The sequence below is a fragment of the Talpa europaea genome (genome assembly GCF_964194135.1).
Source record: "Talpa europaea genome assembly, chromosome: 14".
NCBI lineage: Eukaryota > Metazoa > Chordata > Mammalia > Eulipotyphla > Talpidae > Talpa > Talpa europaea.
In genome coordinates this window covers 73,585,018-73,603,620 of record NC_140082.1, presented here as the reverse complement: position 1 = coordinate 73,603,620, position 18,603 = coordinate 73,585,018, and the positions used below count along the sequence as shown (strand labels likewise).

Sequence of the window (18,603 nt, the reverse complement as noted above, 5' to 3'; positions counted from 1 at the left end):
TGCCTGTTCTACTCTCCGCTCTCGCTCTGGTGAATTCTCTCCCCTCCTGTGCCTCTGACTGTACCCAGTGCTCGTTTAAATAAATAAATAAATCTTTAAAAAAAAAAAAAATATATATATATATAAGGTTGAGAACTCATTAAACAAAGACCTATACTCTGGATAAGTTTATCTACATTAAGAGGATCAGGAAAACACCATAAAAACTATAAGCATTGATTGAAATGGATAGTTTAAAAACAATGAAAACTAGTTGCTATTCAAAGATGGCTTACCATTGTCATCTTAGCTATTCAGGGAATTGCCAGATATAGAAACATAAGTGAACTTCATTTTAAACTTTCAGGTATTTGCTCAATTCAACTATTTGAAAAATGTTCTACAATTGTTCAGAAAGACATTTTATATCAGTTGAGATAAAAATGCCATAATAGCAATTAAGGATGCGCTCTCATGTAAGAAAATGTGACTCAAAAATTTAACTCAAAAACAAACTAATTTTTTGCAATTAATTTGCAGTTTTATTTAATTTATGAAAGGGATTAATCTTGGATTCCTTTAAATAATAAGCATAAACATTTGTCAGGGGTGGAGGGAAGGGGGTGGGGTGGGAAGGGTATGGCACGGGTATAGGAAAACTTTTAAATTGCTTTGAACCACAATGAAAATGAAATCAATTAGAAAGTATGTCAAAGCATTTCAAAGTATACCTCTGGTTTTTAGGCATAATTATTTAATTTCTAAAATCTAATTAAATACAGCTTTTCAAGAAAATTTAAATGTGTCAATTATATTACATTTATTGACTAAGATTAATGATGGATATTTTTGAAAATGTGACGTAAAATTGCAAAATTTCTGTCTCCTTTATTAGCACAAGTGACTTTTACTTACTGTGTATAAATCAAATACATTATTCAGAATTTCACCAAATTAAAAAGGACTATTGTATTGAAACCTGAAAGCCAGGGATAAAAAGATACTACAACTAACCTTAGTCAAGAATGTCTCCATGCTGTTATTTGAAGACTGCTGGTTTGAGGTAGAAAGAGAAATCATTAAGTTTTCTCTTGGACTAAGATGTTTATTGAGCACTAAACTATTACTAATAGTTTAGTTTACTTTTATGTTGCCATAAAAGTAAATGGAATTTCCCATTCAACAGTGTTTTAACCATGAGCATGTGTTGCAGCATTCCTACTGTTTACAATCACAGCTTTAAAATTGTTCTAAAGAAGTACATATGTTTCTAGGAGGACTCCTATAACTCAAAACAGGGAGGGCTGTGAGTGATGGAGATGGCTTGGGAGGTAGCACCTGCTCTCTTCCAGAAAACTCCTTGAAGATGCGATTAGATATAATTAGTAAATCAGTTCAGAGATGAAAAAAAAAATCCCTCAATAATATTTTCAAGCATTTGCTTTCACCACTCTTGTTCATTTCATTCATCCCCACAGAGAAATGAAGCATTTGGCACTGAGGAATAAATTTAGAACACAATCTCTAGGGGAGAAATAGATAGGTTGGTGGATGATCAAAAAGAACTAAACAGCTCCAGAGGCTACAATCTCATAACATGGTTACCAAGGCGTAGGTGGTGAGATCTACCCTTTCTATAATCCATAGATCCCCCCACAGCTTTTGTGAATTATACTACCCTTCAGGCCTAAGATAACATTCCCCTATTTTACATGTATGCCTTTACATAGAGCAGAAAAATTATAAAGGATAGTCTGTCTTCAGGCATCTTCTAGTGATAACAACAAAGATCATAATCAAGAAATTTAATTTACCAAGTGCCAAAATGCTCTTATTATTTGGACATCTGGTTTAAGTTATAATCTTCTACATGATAAACTCGTTACTACTCCTCTTTAGGGAAATTCTGATAAGTAATTTTACATTATCGTTCTCTAAATTATAAAGTTTCAAAAATATTTAGCTCAAAGGCTAACAGATCAGGTTAACAATGCTTCCTACTTATCTCATGAATCTTGAATCTATAATTCAATCTATGCTATGGAGGCAAACCGAAGAGCTAAATTAATTTTCCACTATTTTATGTTTTGACTTGCCTGTTTAGTTTATTTGCTAATGATTTTCTGACCTTTAATTCTTCTAGGTAGAGTTGCTTGTATTTTTCCAATTCTATTTTATTAGAATCTTCTTGAGAGATTTTCATTTTGGAGAGTTCAGATTCCAGATCTTTAATTCTGAGGTCCATCTGACTTCTTATTGAAGTATTATGATTCTCCCTTAACTGTTCTAAGTTTTCTTGAGATGCTGCTTGTGCCTAAAACAAATCAAAGAACACATTTTAAAAATAATTATAATCTGAATAATTATATTTGTTTCCTTAAGTTTTGAGTCAATGATTTAGAGAATAATTTCACATATAAATAATTTCACATATAAAAAGCTTAAGTTTAAAATATTTATCATCAATGAATGACAACCAAATTAAATATAAATTATAAAGAATAGTTAAATTGCTCTTATATTAATTCTCATATAGCAGATAACTCAAAGACTAATACAATCAATTTAAATTTTTTTAACTGAATAATATAACTTGAGAATAAGAATATGGTACTTTTTTTCCTTTTCTTCCTAAGATTCTTGTTTTATATTAATTGTTCTCAAAAAAAATAAAATGATTCTCTTACGAAATAATGTTGAGAGATCAAGATCCCAATGGTGGGAAGCATAAATACCTAAAGGGTGAAACAAAGCTACCTTCTTTCTAGAGATCTACAAAAGAAATGACTGTAATGGCTATAACAGAAGTAGAGAGAACGCATACAGTGTACATATCCAAAATGTAATATGCAGTGAAATGAAATTAAAGCATGTCACAGATCAACAAATTACCTGTATAAATAGATTAACTTCTTTTAATTTTTCCACTATATCCTGCCTTGCTCTTTCTTTGATCTCTCATTTATTCTGTTCCACTTGATAGTGTTCTACCATATTCATTTCCATATGACTTTTGAGGTTCACTACTTCTTGTTCCAACTTCTTTTTATTCCTCTCTAGTTTTTCACATTTCTTTTGTATTGCTTTCGTAGATGGTAACTCCTGTTGAAGAACTTGATTTTTTGCATCCAAATATAGTTTGAAAATGCAGTTTCTAGTTTTGCAGTAAGATCATCAATCTGAATGATTAAAATAAAAACTTTGGTAGTGAAGGAAGCTGACTGAAAATAGTCTGATTCAAAACCAGTATCAAATTTTGAAATAAATTCAGTTGCAATAGAATGTTATCTAGACTGAAGTAGAATCTTAGAGCAATACAAGTGGTAACTCAGAAAATGAAGAATAAAGTTAAAACCACTAAGAGTGACAAAAATATATTAACTGTAACTGTCTTTGTTGTGACATTTGCAATTGATTTTATACTCTTTCCTATGATTGCTTTATCTTCCTTTCACAAAATAATTTTAAGTCACCTCTTAGTAGACAGTCTCTGGCCTCTTACCCCACTTTAACATCCCATAATTATATTGAATTCTTTAGGCCTGAGTCAATAAATGCCCCTGAAATAAAACTTTGAAAATAAGACTCTACAAATTTTATTCCTTTGTCACTTTGCACAAATAAGGGACCATACTAAATAATAAAAACAAAAAAACTTGCTGGAATTTCAATGATACTGAGTTGGGAAGAGCTGCTTTCCTTTACATACTGTAATTATTGTCGATATAATAATTATTTGGTAAGACAAGGTGAGAGGAAGTGGCGGTTTTTACACATGTCTACAGACTGACATTTCTCCCATGACTTTCCTTCACTTTAATGTGGGTTAGTCTTAGTAACTAGCTACCAAGCAAGTAACATAAATGCTCTGTGTTCTGTAACTGCCAGGTTAGAAAATGTGAAACAGCTTCCACCTGACTTTTTCTGTCCTGAGAAGCTTGCTGAAGCTTGCCGTTAGAACCCAGCCACCACTTTGTGAAAAAGCGCTTTCAGCTGAGATTATCCAGGCCAGCGTCTCAGCTAAAAGCTAGCTGAGTTGGCCAGACATGTGTGTGAACAAATCTTTAAATACTAATTCTAGGCACCAGTCTTAAGGCATTGCAGCGAGGTCGAGCAGAGACCTATATCTAAACTGTACATTCAATAACAAAATAAACACAAAGAAAATAAATCTTATGCCAATGGGTTTTGAGGTGGTTTATTATGCAGGAATAAATAACTGGCACCATTTTGATAATAAAAACAGGTCTAGCCAAGAATATACAATCTCTTCACTAGATGGTGTTGGGAAAATTGAACTACTACATGCAAAAGAATGAAATTGGATCTCTATTTTAATCCATACACAGTTCATTCATTGCCACAGGTCTTGGGTATGACTTTTTTTTAACTTGACACTAAAGCAAAAGCAACAAAAGCGAAAGTCAAAAATTGGGACTAAATAGCTTCTGCATAGTGAAGGAACCCATAAATAAATCAAAAAGTTAATCTAACAAATGGTAGAAAAAAATTGCAAGTCGTATATCCAATAAAGGGTGAATATTCAAAATACATAACAAACTTGCTCAACTCAATAGCAAAAGTAATAGACAGAGGATCTCACTAGACATTTTTCCAAGGAAGACATACTGATGGGCAATAGGTACATGAAAGAAAGCTCAGTATCACTAATTATTAGGGAAGTGAAATCAAAAGCACAGTAAGCTATCAAGAAGACAAGAAATAACAGGTGTTGTACAGCATGCACAGTAAAGGGAACCCTTGTCCACTGCTGGTGGGATCTAAATTGGAGGCATCTCAAAATATTTTAAAAAATTTTAAAAATGATCTAGTAATACTACTTCTGGGTATTTATCTGAAGGAAATGAAAAAACTAACCTTAAACAATTAATGTATGCCCATACCAGTGCAACATATTTACAAAAGCCAAGGCATGGAAGCAACCCAAGAGTCTATCAATGGATAATGGATTAAGTAGATGAAATGCATATATGCAACAGAGTATCATTTAGTCACTAAAAAGAAAGAAATCTTGCCAACTGCAGCAACTTGCTTGGCCCTTAAAGGCATTAAGAAAAGTGAAATGTTAGACAAAGAAAGACAAGTACTATATGATCTTACTTATATGTGGAATCTAAAAAAAAAATTGCACTCATAAACACAGAGAACACATTGTGGGAGTCCATTGACGGCAGATGTCTGAAATAAGCAAATCGATATATAGAGAGAGCAGAGCAGTAGTTCCAAGGGCTGCTGGGGAGAGAGATGAGGAAACTGGCTGAGGGTGATGGCTAATGAGTATAAGGTTTGTTTTTAGGGGGATGAAAGTTTCTAAAAATTGTGTTCACGACTATACAACTCTTTGAGTATACTAAGTCACTGAATCATATAATTTGAGTGACCTGCATGGTATGTTCATTACATCTCAATGAAAGCCATTACAAAAAACAAACAAACAAACACAAAAACCCAACTCAGTGCTAGTGCTTTGGGGTCCTGTGATGTGTGCTGCCTGGATTCAGATCACCAGCCAAAGCTTGAGACCTAAGAAAGTCTATAGTAGGTCTTTTTTGTAGAGAAATGACATAGGAAAAAAAAAAAAAACATCATTTTCAGCAGTATCAAGTCTATATAAGTAAGAGGAAAAGCTTTATTTTGCTGCTCCAAGAGTTGAGTGACTTATATTTCCCCAAATTAAGTGATTTGGGGGTATCAACACTAATTACATATTACCTTATTTTTTAGCGTGTTAATCTGACTATCCATTTCAGTTTGATTGGTTTTCAAATCTCCATGGAAACTAAACTCCCCATTTTCATATTCATTTAACTTCCTTTTTGACATTTTTAGGAGTTTCTTAAATCTGTGGGAATATACAGAATGATAAATCAACTTCTTAAAAGTAAATATTTAGGGCCTCCCCGGTGGCGCAGCGGTTGAGCGCTGGGTTGCGAAGCTGCCCGCGGCCTCTGCGGCGCCGGTTCGATCCCCGGCTGCTCCCCGGCCACCGGAGGAGGATCCCACATGGTGCGCAGACCTCTCCTGCCACCCGCTGCTCCCCTCAGCAGTGTACTTCAGTCCTTCTGCCTGCTCTGCTCCCCACTCTGGCTCTGGTGAATTCTCTCACCCTCCCGCGCTTCTGACTGTACCCAGTGCATGTATAAACAAAACAAACAAATATAATAAATAAATAAATAAAAGCATGCCTCTATTAAAAAAAAAAAAACTTTAAAAAAAAAAAAGTAAATATTTAACAGATATTGTTTCTATATATAAAGTAAACAAATCTATCACTCATGAGCCTCTCATTTGTCTCCATTTACCACTGTTTGAAAGCATACTATCTAAATTATAAAAAAATAAAGAAAAATTTTATGACATTTATGGCAGATAAAAAGTTAATGTGGTAACAATATAGACTTATAAATTATTCATATCCATATTTAGTATGTCAATATAAAACTTAACGCACTATTAAATATTAGCTATAGGGCCTCCCCGGGGGCGCAGCGGTTGAGCACTGGGTTGCGAAGCTGCCCGCGGCCTCTGCAGCGCCAGTTCGATCCCCGGCTGCTCCCCGGCCACCTGAGGAGGGTCCCACATGGCGCGCAGACCTCTCCTGCCGCCCGCTGCTCACCTCAGCAGTGTACTTTGGTCCCTCTGCCTGCTCTGCTCCCCACTCTGGCTCTGGTGAATTCTCTCACCCTCCCGCGCTTCTGACTGTACCCAGTGCATGTATAAACAAAACAAACAAACAAATAAAACATGCCTCTATAAAAATAAATAAATAAATAAATAAATAAATATTAGCTATAACACAGACGTCAGTATCCAAGAAGAAGAAATCATGTTTACAGTTGAATGTTTTTAAGAGACACAGAATACATTTTGGTAAAATGTACTGACCTCAATCTATAAAAAGAGGATGTTCAATAGAAAGAGAAAATCTTTCAAGCCTGAGTTGAGGAAAAAGAAGCAGAGCTTTAGAAGAAAGGCAAACAGCAGCGATACATGATGACTCCCCAAAACGGATTTAAGAAGAGATGGAGTGATCTTGCTAGCAAAATGTCAACAAATGAAAGTCATGTATAAATTTTTGTATAATGATACATTTTGTAACTAACAAAAGCAGAAAGAATACATAAGGCAAGTCAGGGTAATTATGAACGTTACGCAATGACACAGAGTTCTTAGATATCTAGTAATGTGAATGCTGAAGCGAAGAATGTAATGGAAACACGAGAGACTATCAGGGAAAACAGAGCTTGCAGAAATAAAAACTCAAGGTAGAAGATGAAGAATGTAGTTGATGTTTTAAGCAAAAGGCATTGTCACTATTGTTTAAAAAAATCATTAAGAATAAATTTAATATTTAATGCATTCAGATTGTGTTCTAAGATTCTGAAGTAATTTTTTAAAAGGGTTTCTTTAATAATAAAAATACAGACATAAAATGAATTTGTATTTATGTTTTAATAGTCAAATTAAGTCAATTAATGGTTGAAATATTAAAAACCATACCCAGTAATCTCTTTTTCCATTCACTGTTTTTCTGCATTTCTTGATCCAAACTATGTTCCAGAGATTGCTTTAATTCCATATATTTCTTTAATTGTTCTTTTTCATCTTCAGGCTTTGATAAAAGCTTTAAAAGAAAACTCTTTTTGAAAATCTAGAAACTCACTCTTCTTTAAAAAAATTTCTTGACAGTTCATGAGTAATATGGGTTTCGATAGGTTTGTAAAATGTCATTTATAAACCTGATGGCAGCAAAGACAGATTTCAAAAACATGACTTTTCTTGAAACAAGTTAAGCTGATTTGACATGTTTATTATTACTCTTCCTGGAATTTAAACTGCCAAAATTTATTTGTTGAAAAGAGGTTTTCACACATAAAATACCAAGTGCTAATGAATTTTTAAAAAAGAATTTTTAAAAAAGAATTTAGTTACCGAAGATGCCCTAGAGACATTTTCATCAATAGTTCAATATATTTCAGGTTTTGTTAAATTACATTCCTTCTGAGACAATCTTTGCAAAGTTCCCATGTAGTCCCACTACATTTATGATGATCGAATCACTTTAGGATGAGTGAAAGACTCATTTTCTACAAGCATACTTCTATAGGATTCAAGTTCTCCTTTTCTGTTACTTTTCTCTTTAAATAAATTTGTCTTCTTTAATTATGTAAAAATGTAACTTTTGTTCAATTCTATAGCTTTTTCAATCTATCATCTGCTTCTCCCCTTCCATTGGACTCTGAAATACTTTAATGCCTGGGCTCATAAACAGACTGATCTTTTCATCATTTATTCCCTTCTGTTATATTTTAATCTGATTTTTTAAAGATTTATTTATTTTTATGCATATGAGAGCTGGGGTACAGGCCAGAGGTGCGGGGGTCGGGGTGTGTGTGAAAGGATTCACCAGAGACCTAGAGGGGACCAGAACAGGCAGCCTGACTGAAATACACTGCTGAGGGGAGCAGCGGGAGAGATAGGAGAGGTCTGCTGTGCCATTTCGGTTGCTCCCTGGCTGGCTAGGGATAGTTCCAACATGAAATTTCTGCCAGTCAGCACTTTTTTTTTTTTTTTTTAAGATTTATTTATACAAGCTCTGGGTACAGTCAGAAGCCCAAGAGGGTGAGAGAATTCACCAGAGCCAGAGTGGGGAACAGAACAGGCAGACTGCTGAGGGGAGCAGCGGGCCCTGCAGGAGAGGTCTGTCGCGCCATGTGGGACCCTCGCCAGTGGCCGGGCATTGAACCGACGCTGCAGAGCCTGTGGGCAGCTTCGCAGCCCAGCGATATACCTCTGTGCCACCAGGGAAGGCGCCACCAGGGGAGGCCCATCACATATTATTTCCAGACTTGATAACCCCTCCCTCACAACTTCACTGAGGTTCAACTGTATTTCCATCTCTTCCTTCCAGTTTACTTCTCAGAGACAATTTCCTCAACCACATACTCAGACTATTACACCAAATGCACAGGTGTGGACTACCTGTGTAGATTGCTAACCTTGTACGTTTTAGGTTGACCGGCATATTTTGTCTTGCTTTTCTTTTATTATGTACATGTTTTTCACAAGGGTCAGATTATCAACTCTCTCGGTTTTCTTTTTGGATTACTTCCTGTTTCACAAACCTTTTGGAAATATTTTGAAGTTCTTTTCAGATAAATACTTGACTATATTATATGGAGGCTTGAGTCAGTTAGAGCTACCTCTCTCTTCCCAATCCAGATTATTCATCTCAAAATTGTGTTAATCATATATCCTCTTAAATTTTATATATTTTTACATCATTTTTCATTTTTGCACAATGTATGCATTTTCATCTTGGTTATAGTCCCCATACAATTCCCACCCCCCTTGTTTTGATCTGACTCCTTTCTCCCCCACCCCCTGCCATAGTGTGTCTCTGGTTTATAGCTGCTTGTTGATTTTGATTTTGATTTTATTATAATTAGTCTTTTTCCTGGTCCCTTATTTAGGTTTTCTAAATTCCTGCTATGAGTCGGACATCTGGTATTTTTTTCTTTTTCTTTCTGGCTTATTTTGCTGAGCATGATCCTTTCCAGCTCCATTCTTGTTGCTGCAAATGGCATGAGCTTATCTTTTTGATTGCTGAGTAATATTCCATTATGTGTTTGTACCACATCTTCTTGATCCAGTCCTCTATTTTTGGGCATTTGGGTTGTTTCCATAGTTTACCTATTGTAAATAGTGCTGCTATTAATATAGGGGTGCAGGTGCCCTTTGGAATTAATGTTTCTGTGTCCTTTGGGTAAATACCTAGGAGTGGAATAGCTGGATCATATGGAAGCTCCATCTTTAGCAGGCTGAGAAATCTCCACACAGGTTTCCATAGTGGTTGGGCCAGTTTGCACTCCCACCAGCAGTGCAGGAGAGTTCCTTTTTCTCCACATCCTCACCAACATTTGTTGTTGCTAGTTTTTTTAATATGTGCCATTCCCACTGGTGTAAGATGGTGTAAAATTTAAGTCTTCTTTAATTATGTAAAAAATGTAACTTTTGTTCAATTCTATAGCATTTTCTATCTATCATCTGCATTTCCCCTTCCATTGGACTCTGATATACTTTAATGCCTGGGCATTATAGTTTTGATTTGCATTTCCCTGTTAATCACATATCTTAATCCAGGCCTGGAGATGCATGACATGGTGAGAAACTTTTAGAGAACTTAGGTCTATTGATTGAGTCCTGGAAAGCTCTCTTAGTAATTTTTGAGCCACAGGACAGACCTTAAAGTGACTAATAATTTTATGTCATAATTCTAGCTCATTTCTATAAGAATCTGTAAAAAAATCACTCATCATTTTTGAATAAGTTTATTTTGGGATATTCTTATATTTTCAATTTTTGATACCATTATAATTTTTATGTGACACTATAAAGGGATATCTCCTGGCACTGCCACAGTCCTTCACAGTCCATTCCTATGAACACAGTATCTATAAAGTAAGCTAATGCTAATATTATGTGACTATGAATAACTTTCAATGTTTCTTAGACTATAAGAATATGGACCAGTCAGTAGGAATGTTCTACATTCACTGCAGGAATCTAATTATTGCGATTTAAAGAAACTACATTGTCTCTAATGCATCTACCTCATTGCTCCATGCTCCAACTGAGGGTTCACAATGCAATGCAATCTTCTAACCTTAAATCATAAGAAACCTCTCCTATAAAGGAGAGTCTGGATGACAGAAGAATCTTGTTCTGCTTGGTAAATAATCACAGAGTTTGCACGATACATCAATACATTGGCATCCTTCATTAAACATCAATCTTTTCTGAGATAGGATCATTAAATTTTTGAAAGGCTGATTAACTCAAGTAAATGGGAAAACATGGTTTCTGAACCATGCGAGTGCTGGAGTGCTATGTTACTCTTCAAGGTCCCGATGAAACAGTTCATACTCTTTCACTAGCATCTCTCATCATTTTTAAAATCTTTTTTTTTTAATTAATAAATTTTATTTTTATATTCCCCATACAATTGCAATTCCCCCATTCTGACCAAATCCCTCCCCTACCGCCCCCACCCCCCAAAAAGTGTCTCTGGCTCATAGTTTTTGTTGATTTTGATTTTCACTTTCTTATAGTTATTCATTTACCTGGTCCCTTATATAAGTATTCTAGATTCCTGCTATGAGTGAGACCATACGGTATTTTTCTTTTTCTTTTTGGCTTATTTCACTGAGCATGATCCCTTCCAGCGCTATCCATGTTGATGCAAATTGCATGAGTTTATCTTTTTTGAATGCTGAGTAATATTCCATGGTATATATGTACCACATCTTCTTGATCCAGTCATCTATTTTTGGGCATTTGGGCTGTTTCCAAAGCTTAGCTATTGTAAATAGTGCTGCTATAAACATAGGGGAGCAGGTGTTCTTTGGAATTGATGTTTCTGTGTTCTTTGGGTAAATACCTAGGAGTGGAATTGCTGGATCCTGTGGAAGCTCTATGTTTAGTAGGTCCAGAAATCTCCACACAGCTCTCCATAGCAGTTGGACCAGTTTGCACTCCCATCAACAGTGCAGAAGAGTTCCTTTTTCTCCACAACCTCGCCAACATTTGTTGTTGCTAGTTTTTTTAATATGTGCCATTCTCACTGGTGTAAGATGGTATCTCATGGTAGTTTTGATTTGCATTTCCCTGATGACAAGTGATGTTGAACATTTTTTCATATGCCTGTTGGCCATTCGCATTTCCTCTTCAGAGAACTTTCTTTTTAGCTCCTCTGTCCATTTTTTGACTGGATTATTTTCTTTGTTGTTGTTGAGTCTCATGAGCTCTTTGCAGATTTTTGTGATCAGTCCTTTATCATTAGTGTTGGGTGCAAAAATTTTCTCCCAGTTGGTGGGATTTCTCTTTGTTTTTGTTATTGTCTCTTTTGCTGTGCAGAAGCTCTTTAATTTGATGTAGTCCCAGCTGTTTATCTTTGCCTTCACTATCACTGCTTTGGGTGATGTGTCTGTAAAGATGTCTTTGATATGCAAATCATGTAGTGTTTCGCCTATATTTCCTTCTATGTATTTTATGGTTTTAGGTCTCATGTCTAGTTCTTTAATCCATTTTGAGTTGATTTTTGTATATGGTGTGAGGTAGTGGTCAAGCTTCATTCTTTTGCATGTAGCGACCCAGTTTTCCAAGCACCATTTATTGAACAAACTTTCTTTGCTCCAATGCATAGTCTTTGCTCCTTTGTCAAAGATTAGTTGACCATAAATCTGTGGGTTTATTTCTGGATTTTCTATTCGATTCCATTGGTCTGTATGTCTGTTCTTGTTCCAATACCATGCCGTTTTGATGATTATGGCTTTGTAGTAGAGTTTGAAGTCTGGGAGTGTGATGCCTCCATTCCCTTTTTTTTTTTTCAGGAGAGCTTTGGCTATTCGGGGTTTTTGGTGATTCCATATGAATTTCATCAATAATTGTTCTATTTCTTTGAAGAGTGACATTGAAATTTTGATTGGAATAGCACTGAATCTGTATATTGCTTTTGGTAGGATGGCCATTTTAATAATGTTTATTCTCCCAATCCATGAGCAGGGGATGTTTTTCCATTTCTTTGTGTCTTCTTCTATTTCTTTTAACAGTGTTTTATAGTTTTCTTTGTATAGGTCCTTTACCTGTTTTGTTAGATTTATTCCCAAATATTTGATTTTTTTTGTTTCAATAATAAAAGGGATGGTTTTTTTTATTTCTTCTTGTTCAGATTTATTGTTTGTATATAGGAAGGCTACTGACTTTTGCGTGTTGATTTTGTATCCTGCCACTTTACTGAACTGATTGATGAGTTGAATTCGTTTTTCTCTGGAGTTTTTGGGGTTCTCTATGTATATTATCATATCATCTGCAAAGAGTGATAGTTTGACTTCTTCTTTTCCTATTTGGATTCCTTGGATGTCTTTCTCTTGTCTTATTGCTCAGGCTAGGACTTCCAGTATTATATTGAAAAGCAGTGGTGAAAGTGGACATCCTTGTCTTGTTCCAGATCTTAATGGAATTGCTTTCAGCTTTTCATCATTGAGAATGATACTGGCTGTTGGCTTGTCATATATGGCCTTTATGATGTTGAGGTACGTTCCTTGTATCCCAAGAATTTCAAGGGCTTTTATCATGAATGGGTGTTGCACTTTGTCGAAAGCTTTCTCAGCATCTATTGATATTAACATATGGTTTTTATATTTCTTTTTGTTGATGTGTTGGATAACATTGATTGATTTTCGGAAGTTAAACCATCCTTGTGTCCCGGGAATGAATCCTACTTGGTCGTGGTGAATTATCTTATGGATACACTGTTGGATTCTGATAGCTAAAATTTTATTGAGGATTTTTGCATCCGTGCTCATTAGGGAGATTGGCCTATAGTTTTCTTTTTTTGTGTTGTCCTTGTTCGGTTTTGGTATTAGTGTAATGTTGGCTTCATAGAACGTGTTAGGTATTATAACTTCCTTCTCAATTTTTTTGGAAGAGTTTGTGAAGGATAGGCACCAATTCATCTCTGAATGTTTGGTAGAATTCATTTGTAAATCCATCAGGTCCTGGGCTTTTGTTTTTGGGGAGGTTTTTGATTACCATTTCAATTTTGCTAATTGTAATTGGTCTGTTTAGGTGTTCTATTTCTTCTTTATCTAGCTTTGGGTGATTGTGGAGTTGTAGGAATTTGTCCATCTCCTCTAGATTGTTGAACTTGTTTCCATATAACTGTTCATAGTAGTTATTAATTATTCTTTTGATTTCTCCTCTTTCATTTATTATCCTATTTATTTGTGCTTTCTCCCTTTTTGCCCTTGTGAGCCTGGTCAGGGGGTTATCTATTTTATTTATTTTTTCGAAGAACCAGCTCTTGGTTTCATTGATCTTTTGGATTGTTTTTTTAGTTTCGATTTCATTTATTTCTGCTTTGGTTTTTATTATTTCTTTTCTTCTACTGGTTTTGGGGTTTTTTTGTTGTTCTTTTTCTAGATCTTTGAGCTTCAAGATTAGGTTGTTTCTTTGAGTTCTTTCTTGTTTCTTGATGTGAGCATCTATTGCTATATATTTTCCTCTTATTACTGCTTTTGCTGCATCCCATACATTTAGGAAATTGGTGTCCTCCTTGTCATTCAATTCAAAGAATTTTTTAATTTCTTCTTTTATCTTCTCGTTAGTCCAGTGGACTTCCAGTAGTTTGGGTTTAAATCTCCACGAGGTAGGAGAGTACCTTGCCTTCTTTTTATGGTTTATTTCTAGTTTGATGCCTTCATGGTCAGAAAAGATGGTTGATATGATTTCAATCTTGGTGTATCTGTTGATGTTTGTCTTGTGCCCCAGTATATGATCGATCCTAGAGAATGATCCGTGTGCGCTTGAGAAAAATGTATACTCAGGTTTTTTTTGGATTTCGTGTTCTATAGATGTCTGTTAAGCCCAAGCACTCTAGATCCTTATTTAGAGCTTTAGTGTCTTTACTTATTTTTTGTCTTGTTGATCTATCCATTGTTGATAGTGGTGTGTTGAAATCTCCCACTACGTATGTGTTTTCTCTGATGTCTGTTTTCAGAGATGCCAATAGTTGTCTGATATATTTTGGTGCTCCTTCGTTTGGTGAGTATATGTTAATGAGTGTTATTTCTTCTTGAAGTATTGTCCCCTTGATCATAATGTAATGACCACTGGGGTCTCTTTTTATCTTTTTAAGTTTGAAATCTGTTTTATCTGATATGAGTATAGCTGTTCCTGCCTTCTTTTTTGGTCCATTTGCTTGTAGAATTGTTTTCCATCCTTTAACTTTGAGTCTATTTTTATCTTTTGCAGCTAAATGTGTTTCCTGGAGACAGCAAAAGGTTGGGTTTTGTTTCTTAATCCAGCCTGCAACTCTGTGTCTTTTTATTGGAGAGTTTAGTCCATTTACATTTAGAGTTAGTATTGATATGTTAGCATCTGTATTTACCATTGTGTTTGTCTTTCCTTTGATTTTATTTATTTATTCTTTTAATAACTTTCTTTGGCCTTTTTTTGTTGTTATTCGTCCCTCTGAGGTTCTGGCTTTAGGACTCCTTGTAGTATTTTTTGGAGTGGGGGATTAGTTGTAATGAAATTCCGGAGTTTCTGTTTGTCTGGGAAGGTCCATATTCTTTCTTCAAAGAGGAAGGAGAGCTTTGCTGGATAGAGTATTCTTGGTTGGCATCTGTTTTCTTGGAGTCTGTTGACTATGTCCCTCCACTCTCTCCTTGCCCGTAGTGTTTCTTCAGAGAAGTCTGATGTCAGTCTGATTGGTTTCCCTTTGAATGTTATCTGTTTCTTCCCTCTTGTTAGTTTCATTATTTTTTCCTTGTCTTGGATTCTAGGGAGCTTTACTATTATGTGTCTTGCTGTATTTTTCCTTTCGTCATGGAAGTTTGGTGTTCTTCTTGCTTCTTGTGTATCAATTTTCAGATCCTTCTTCGCGTTTGGGAAGTTCTCTTCAATTATATCCATGAATATTTTCTCTGTTCCTACATCTCTCTCCTCTCCTTCTGGGATTCCTATAACTCTTATATTTCCTTGCCTCATGGAGTCAGATAGTTCCCGAAGTCTTTCTTTGGTCTTTTTCCTTCGTACTTCTCCTTCCTTTTCTGTTTTAGTTCTTTTTATTTCTGTGTCTTCAAGAGTACTTATTCGTTCTTCCATTTCATCTATTCTGCTTTCATTGCTTTTCCCACAGTTCTTTAGCGTCTCCATTAATTCTTTGATCTCCTGCATTTCTTTTACTTCCCTCTTTAGGGACTCAATTTCATTCTTCTGGTCATTAATTATTTTCCCCTTATCATTGTTTTCCTTTATGACTTCTGTCAGTTTTTTAATCACAGCAATTTTAAATTCTCTATCTGGAAGGCTCAGAAGTTCTTCCAAGTTACTGTCATTGCAATCTGGTAGATGGTTTTCTTTTTGCGGTGTGCTTTTTTGATGAGGAGTTGCTGGGTTGCATGTGGTTTTTCTACTCCCTACTGCCTGTTTTCTAATTTGCCGTATTCCTTGTGACACTGTGTTGCTGGTACTGGCCGGCATCTTGGGCGACCTTCCCAGCTCACCACTGGCTCCTCTGGGGAACTTCTGCTGGGTTCACAAGTCTCCAGCAAAGAAAGGTCCCTGCTCTGTCTCCTCGGTGAGCCTTCTGCTGGGTTCACACAGTCTCCAGCAAGAAAGGTCCCTGCTGCAAAAATGGCGATGCAGGAACGCGCTCCCCTGCACGCCCGGTCTGCCCCAACGGTGGGTGCTGCTCCCCTCTGGGCTGGAACTGCAGGCTAGAAGGTGCCCGGTATGGGCAAGCCTCCCAGCTTAACCTCTGTCTCCTCGGTGAGCCTTCTGCTGGGTTCACACAGTCTCCAGCAAGAAAGGTCCCTGCTGCAAAATGCCAGTGCCGGGGACGCGCTCCCCTGCATGCCCTGTCTGCCCCAGCGGTGGGTGCTGCTCCCCTCTGGGCTGGAACTGCAGGCTAGAAGGCGCCCAGCATGGGCAAGCCTCCCAGCTTACCTCTGTCTCCTTGGTGAGCCTTCTGCTGGGTTCACACAGTCTCCAGCAAGAAAGGTCCCTGCTGCAAAATGGCGTTGCAGGAACGCGCTCCCCTGCACGCCCAGTCTGCCCCAGCGGTGGGTGCTGCTCCCCTCTGGGCTGGAACTGCAGGCTAGAAGGCGCCCAGCATGGGCAAGCCTCCCAGCTTACCTCTGTCTCCTTCTGCTGGGTTCACACAGTCTCCAGCAAGAAAGGTCCCTGCTGCAAAATGGCGATGCAGGAACGCGCTCCCCTGCACGCCCGGTCTGCCCCAGCGGTGGGTGCTGCTCCCCTCTGGGCTGGAACTGCAGGCTAGAAGGTGCCCGGTATGGGCAAGCCTCCCAGCTTAACCTCTGTCTCCTCGGTGAGCCTTCTGCTGGGTTCACACAGTCTCCAGCAAGAAAGGTCCCTGCTGCAAAATGCCGGTGCCGGGGACGCGCTCTGCACTCATTTTTAAAATCTTTAAAGGAGAAAAGTATGTTCCTTCCAGAAAAATGCTTGCACAATGACAGACTATTCATTCTTGATGAATAGAACATATTACAACATTAAAAGCAAATCAATTCCAAAATCTCACCAAAAGGTGTAGGTAACACGAAAAATTCAGAATTCTAGATCAAAACAGGATTCAAATTTGGAGGAATTTTTAAACATTGAAAATATTAGTAGAGATTCAAAGAGGAAGTTGTGGTCAGCCAGCCGGCTCCCTCCCCGCGGCTACATGGCTGCTCTGCCCGAGCTGGCGACAGGGGCTTCCCAGCAGCGCCGGTGGCCCGCGGCCGCCGTGCAGTTCATGTTGCTTTTTAGTCGTCAAGGAAAGCTTCGACTCCAGAAATGGTATGTCCCGCTGTCAGACAAAGAGAAGAAAAAGATCACAAGAGAACTCGTTCAATCCGTTTTGGCCCGGAAACCTAAAATGTGCAGCTTTCTTGAGTGGCGAGACTTGAAGATTGTTTACAAAAGATATGAGAGCCTGTATTTTTGCTGTGCTATTGAGGACCAGGACAATGAACTAATTACCTTGGAAATAATTCATCGTTACGTGGAATTACTTGACAAGTACTTTGGCAGTGTGTGTGAGCTTGGTATCATCTTTAATTTTGAGAAGGCTTATTTTATTTTGGATGAGTTTCTTTTGGGAGGAGAAGTTCAGGAAACATCCAAGAAAAACGTGCTGAAAGCCACTGAGCAGGCCGATCTCCTGCAGGAGCCACGCCATGAATATTTTAATGTGCCTGAGTACTAAGTGACTGCTCACCGGGTATGCCGCATTTCAGAGGAAATAGAAAGCTGATATGCTTATGAAAGAAAATATCCTCAGCTTGGTGACTCATATTATCTCGTATAATAATAGAACATTTTAGAATCAATACCTATACAACTGTATTTTGGTCCTTGCTTGCACGTCTTTCTTGGGTTTTATTTTCATTCTATATGTGTTCTTGATGTAGCTTATTCCTGCTCTCAAATGATTGAATTTCTTCTTGAAAAAATATGACCCTTGAATGTTTAGAGTAATGTTATCTTAAACCATATACATGTCACCATTTTTGAACCATCTGTGATTAATCCTCCAAAAGGAAAAACCTAGTAATCTTTCAAATGTTTACCAAAGAAGATAAAGTGAAACACTAGATTGAAATACGCAGTGCCATGATACACAGTGTGCTTTGGTCTGAAAATGTTGAAAGAAATGAAACTATATTTATGTGATTATATTACACCGTCTATATGAACAAATGAGCTAATGTGTTCTAATGTATCACATAAAAGCATATTTGGAAATAATACAAGAAAGTAAAAATCTGTATTAGTATATAATATTGAAAGTAAAGCACAGGTTTTAAGAAATGTGTAATGCCACATTCATGGAATCACCTTTTGCTAGCGAGAACAATCAGTCCCTTTAGGAATCATCAGAAAACTGTCCAAAGTCTCTGATGCAGTGTCATCAGTTCCATGGAAAGTAAACCCCCTTCAAAGCATTAATATTGGGTTTACTTATATAGTTAATATTTAAATACCACTTTTTGTAGTTCTTGTTTTATAACAGATTAAGCCTTCATTTAAATA

General features: G+C 36.9%; 2 protein-coding genes across 2 annotated transcripts in view; one reads left to right on the top strand and one right to left on the bottom strand.

Annotated features, from left to right (window-relative positions):
* Positions 1–2,059: 2,059 nt before the first annotated feature.
* LOC311184215 (ankyrin repeat domain-containing protein 26-like) overlaps positions 2,060–18,603 on the bottom strand; it is a gene marked incomplete at both ends in the record, with an annotated part of 60,666 nt that continues 44,122 nt past the window's right edge. The window contains 7 exon segments of the mRNA XM_084254059.1: positions 2,060–2,293; positions 2,872–2,937; positions 2,941–3,125; positions 3,128–3,158; positions 5,713–5,842; positions 7,501–7,519; positions 7,522–7,612. Of these exon segments, the coding sequence (XP_084110185.1) occupies positions 2,060–2,293; positions 2,872–2,937; positions 2,941–3,125; positions 3,128–3,158; positions 5,713–5,842; positions 7,501–7,519; positions 7,522–7,612 (756 nt within the window).
* Positions 17,252–17,776, top strand: LOC311183600 (AP-1 complex subunit sigma-2-like; the record flags this gene model as incomplete). The annotated part of the gene is made up of 1 exon (XM_084253146.1): positions 17,252–17,776. One exon carries the CDS (start codon positions 17,252–17,254, stop codon positions 17,774–17,776), a length of 525 nt encoding a protein of 174 aa, XP_084109272.1.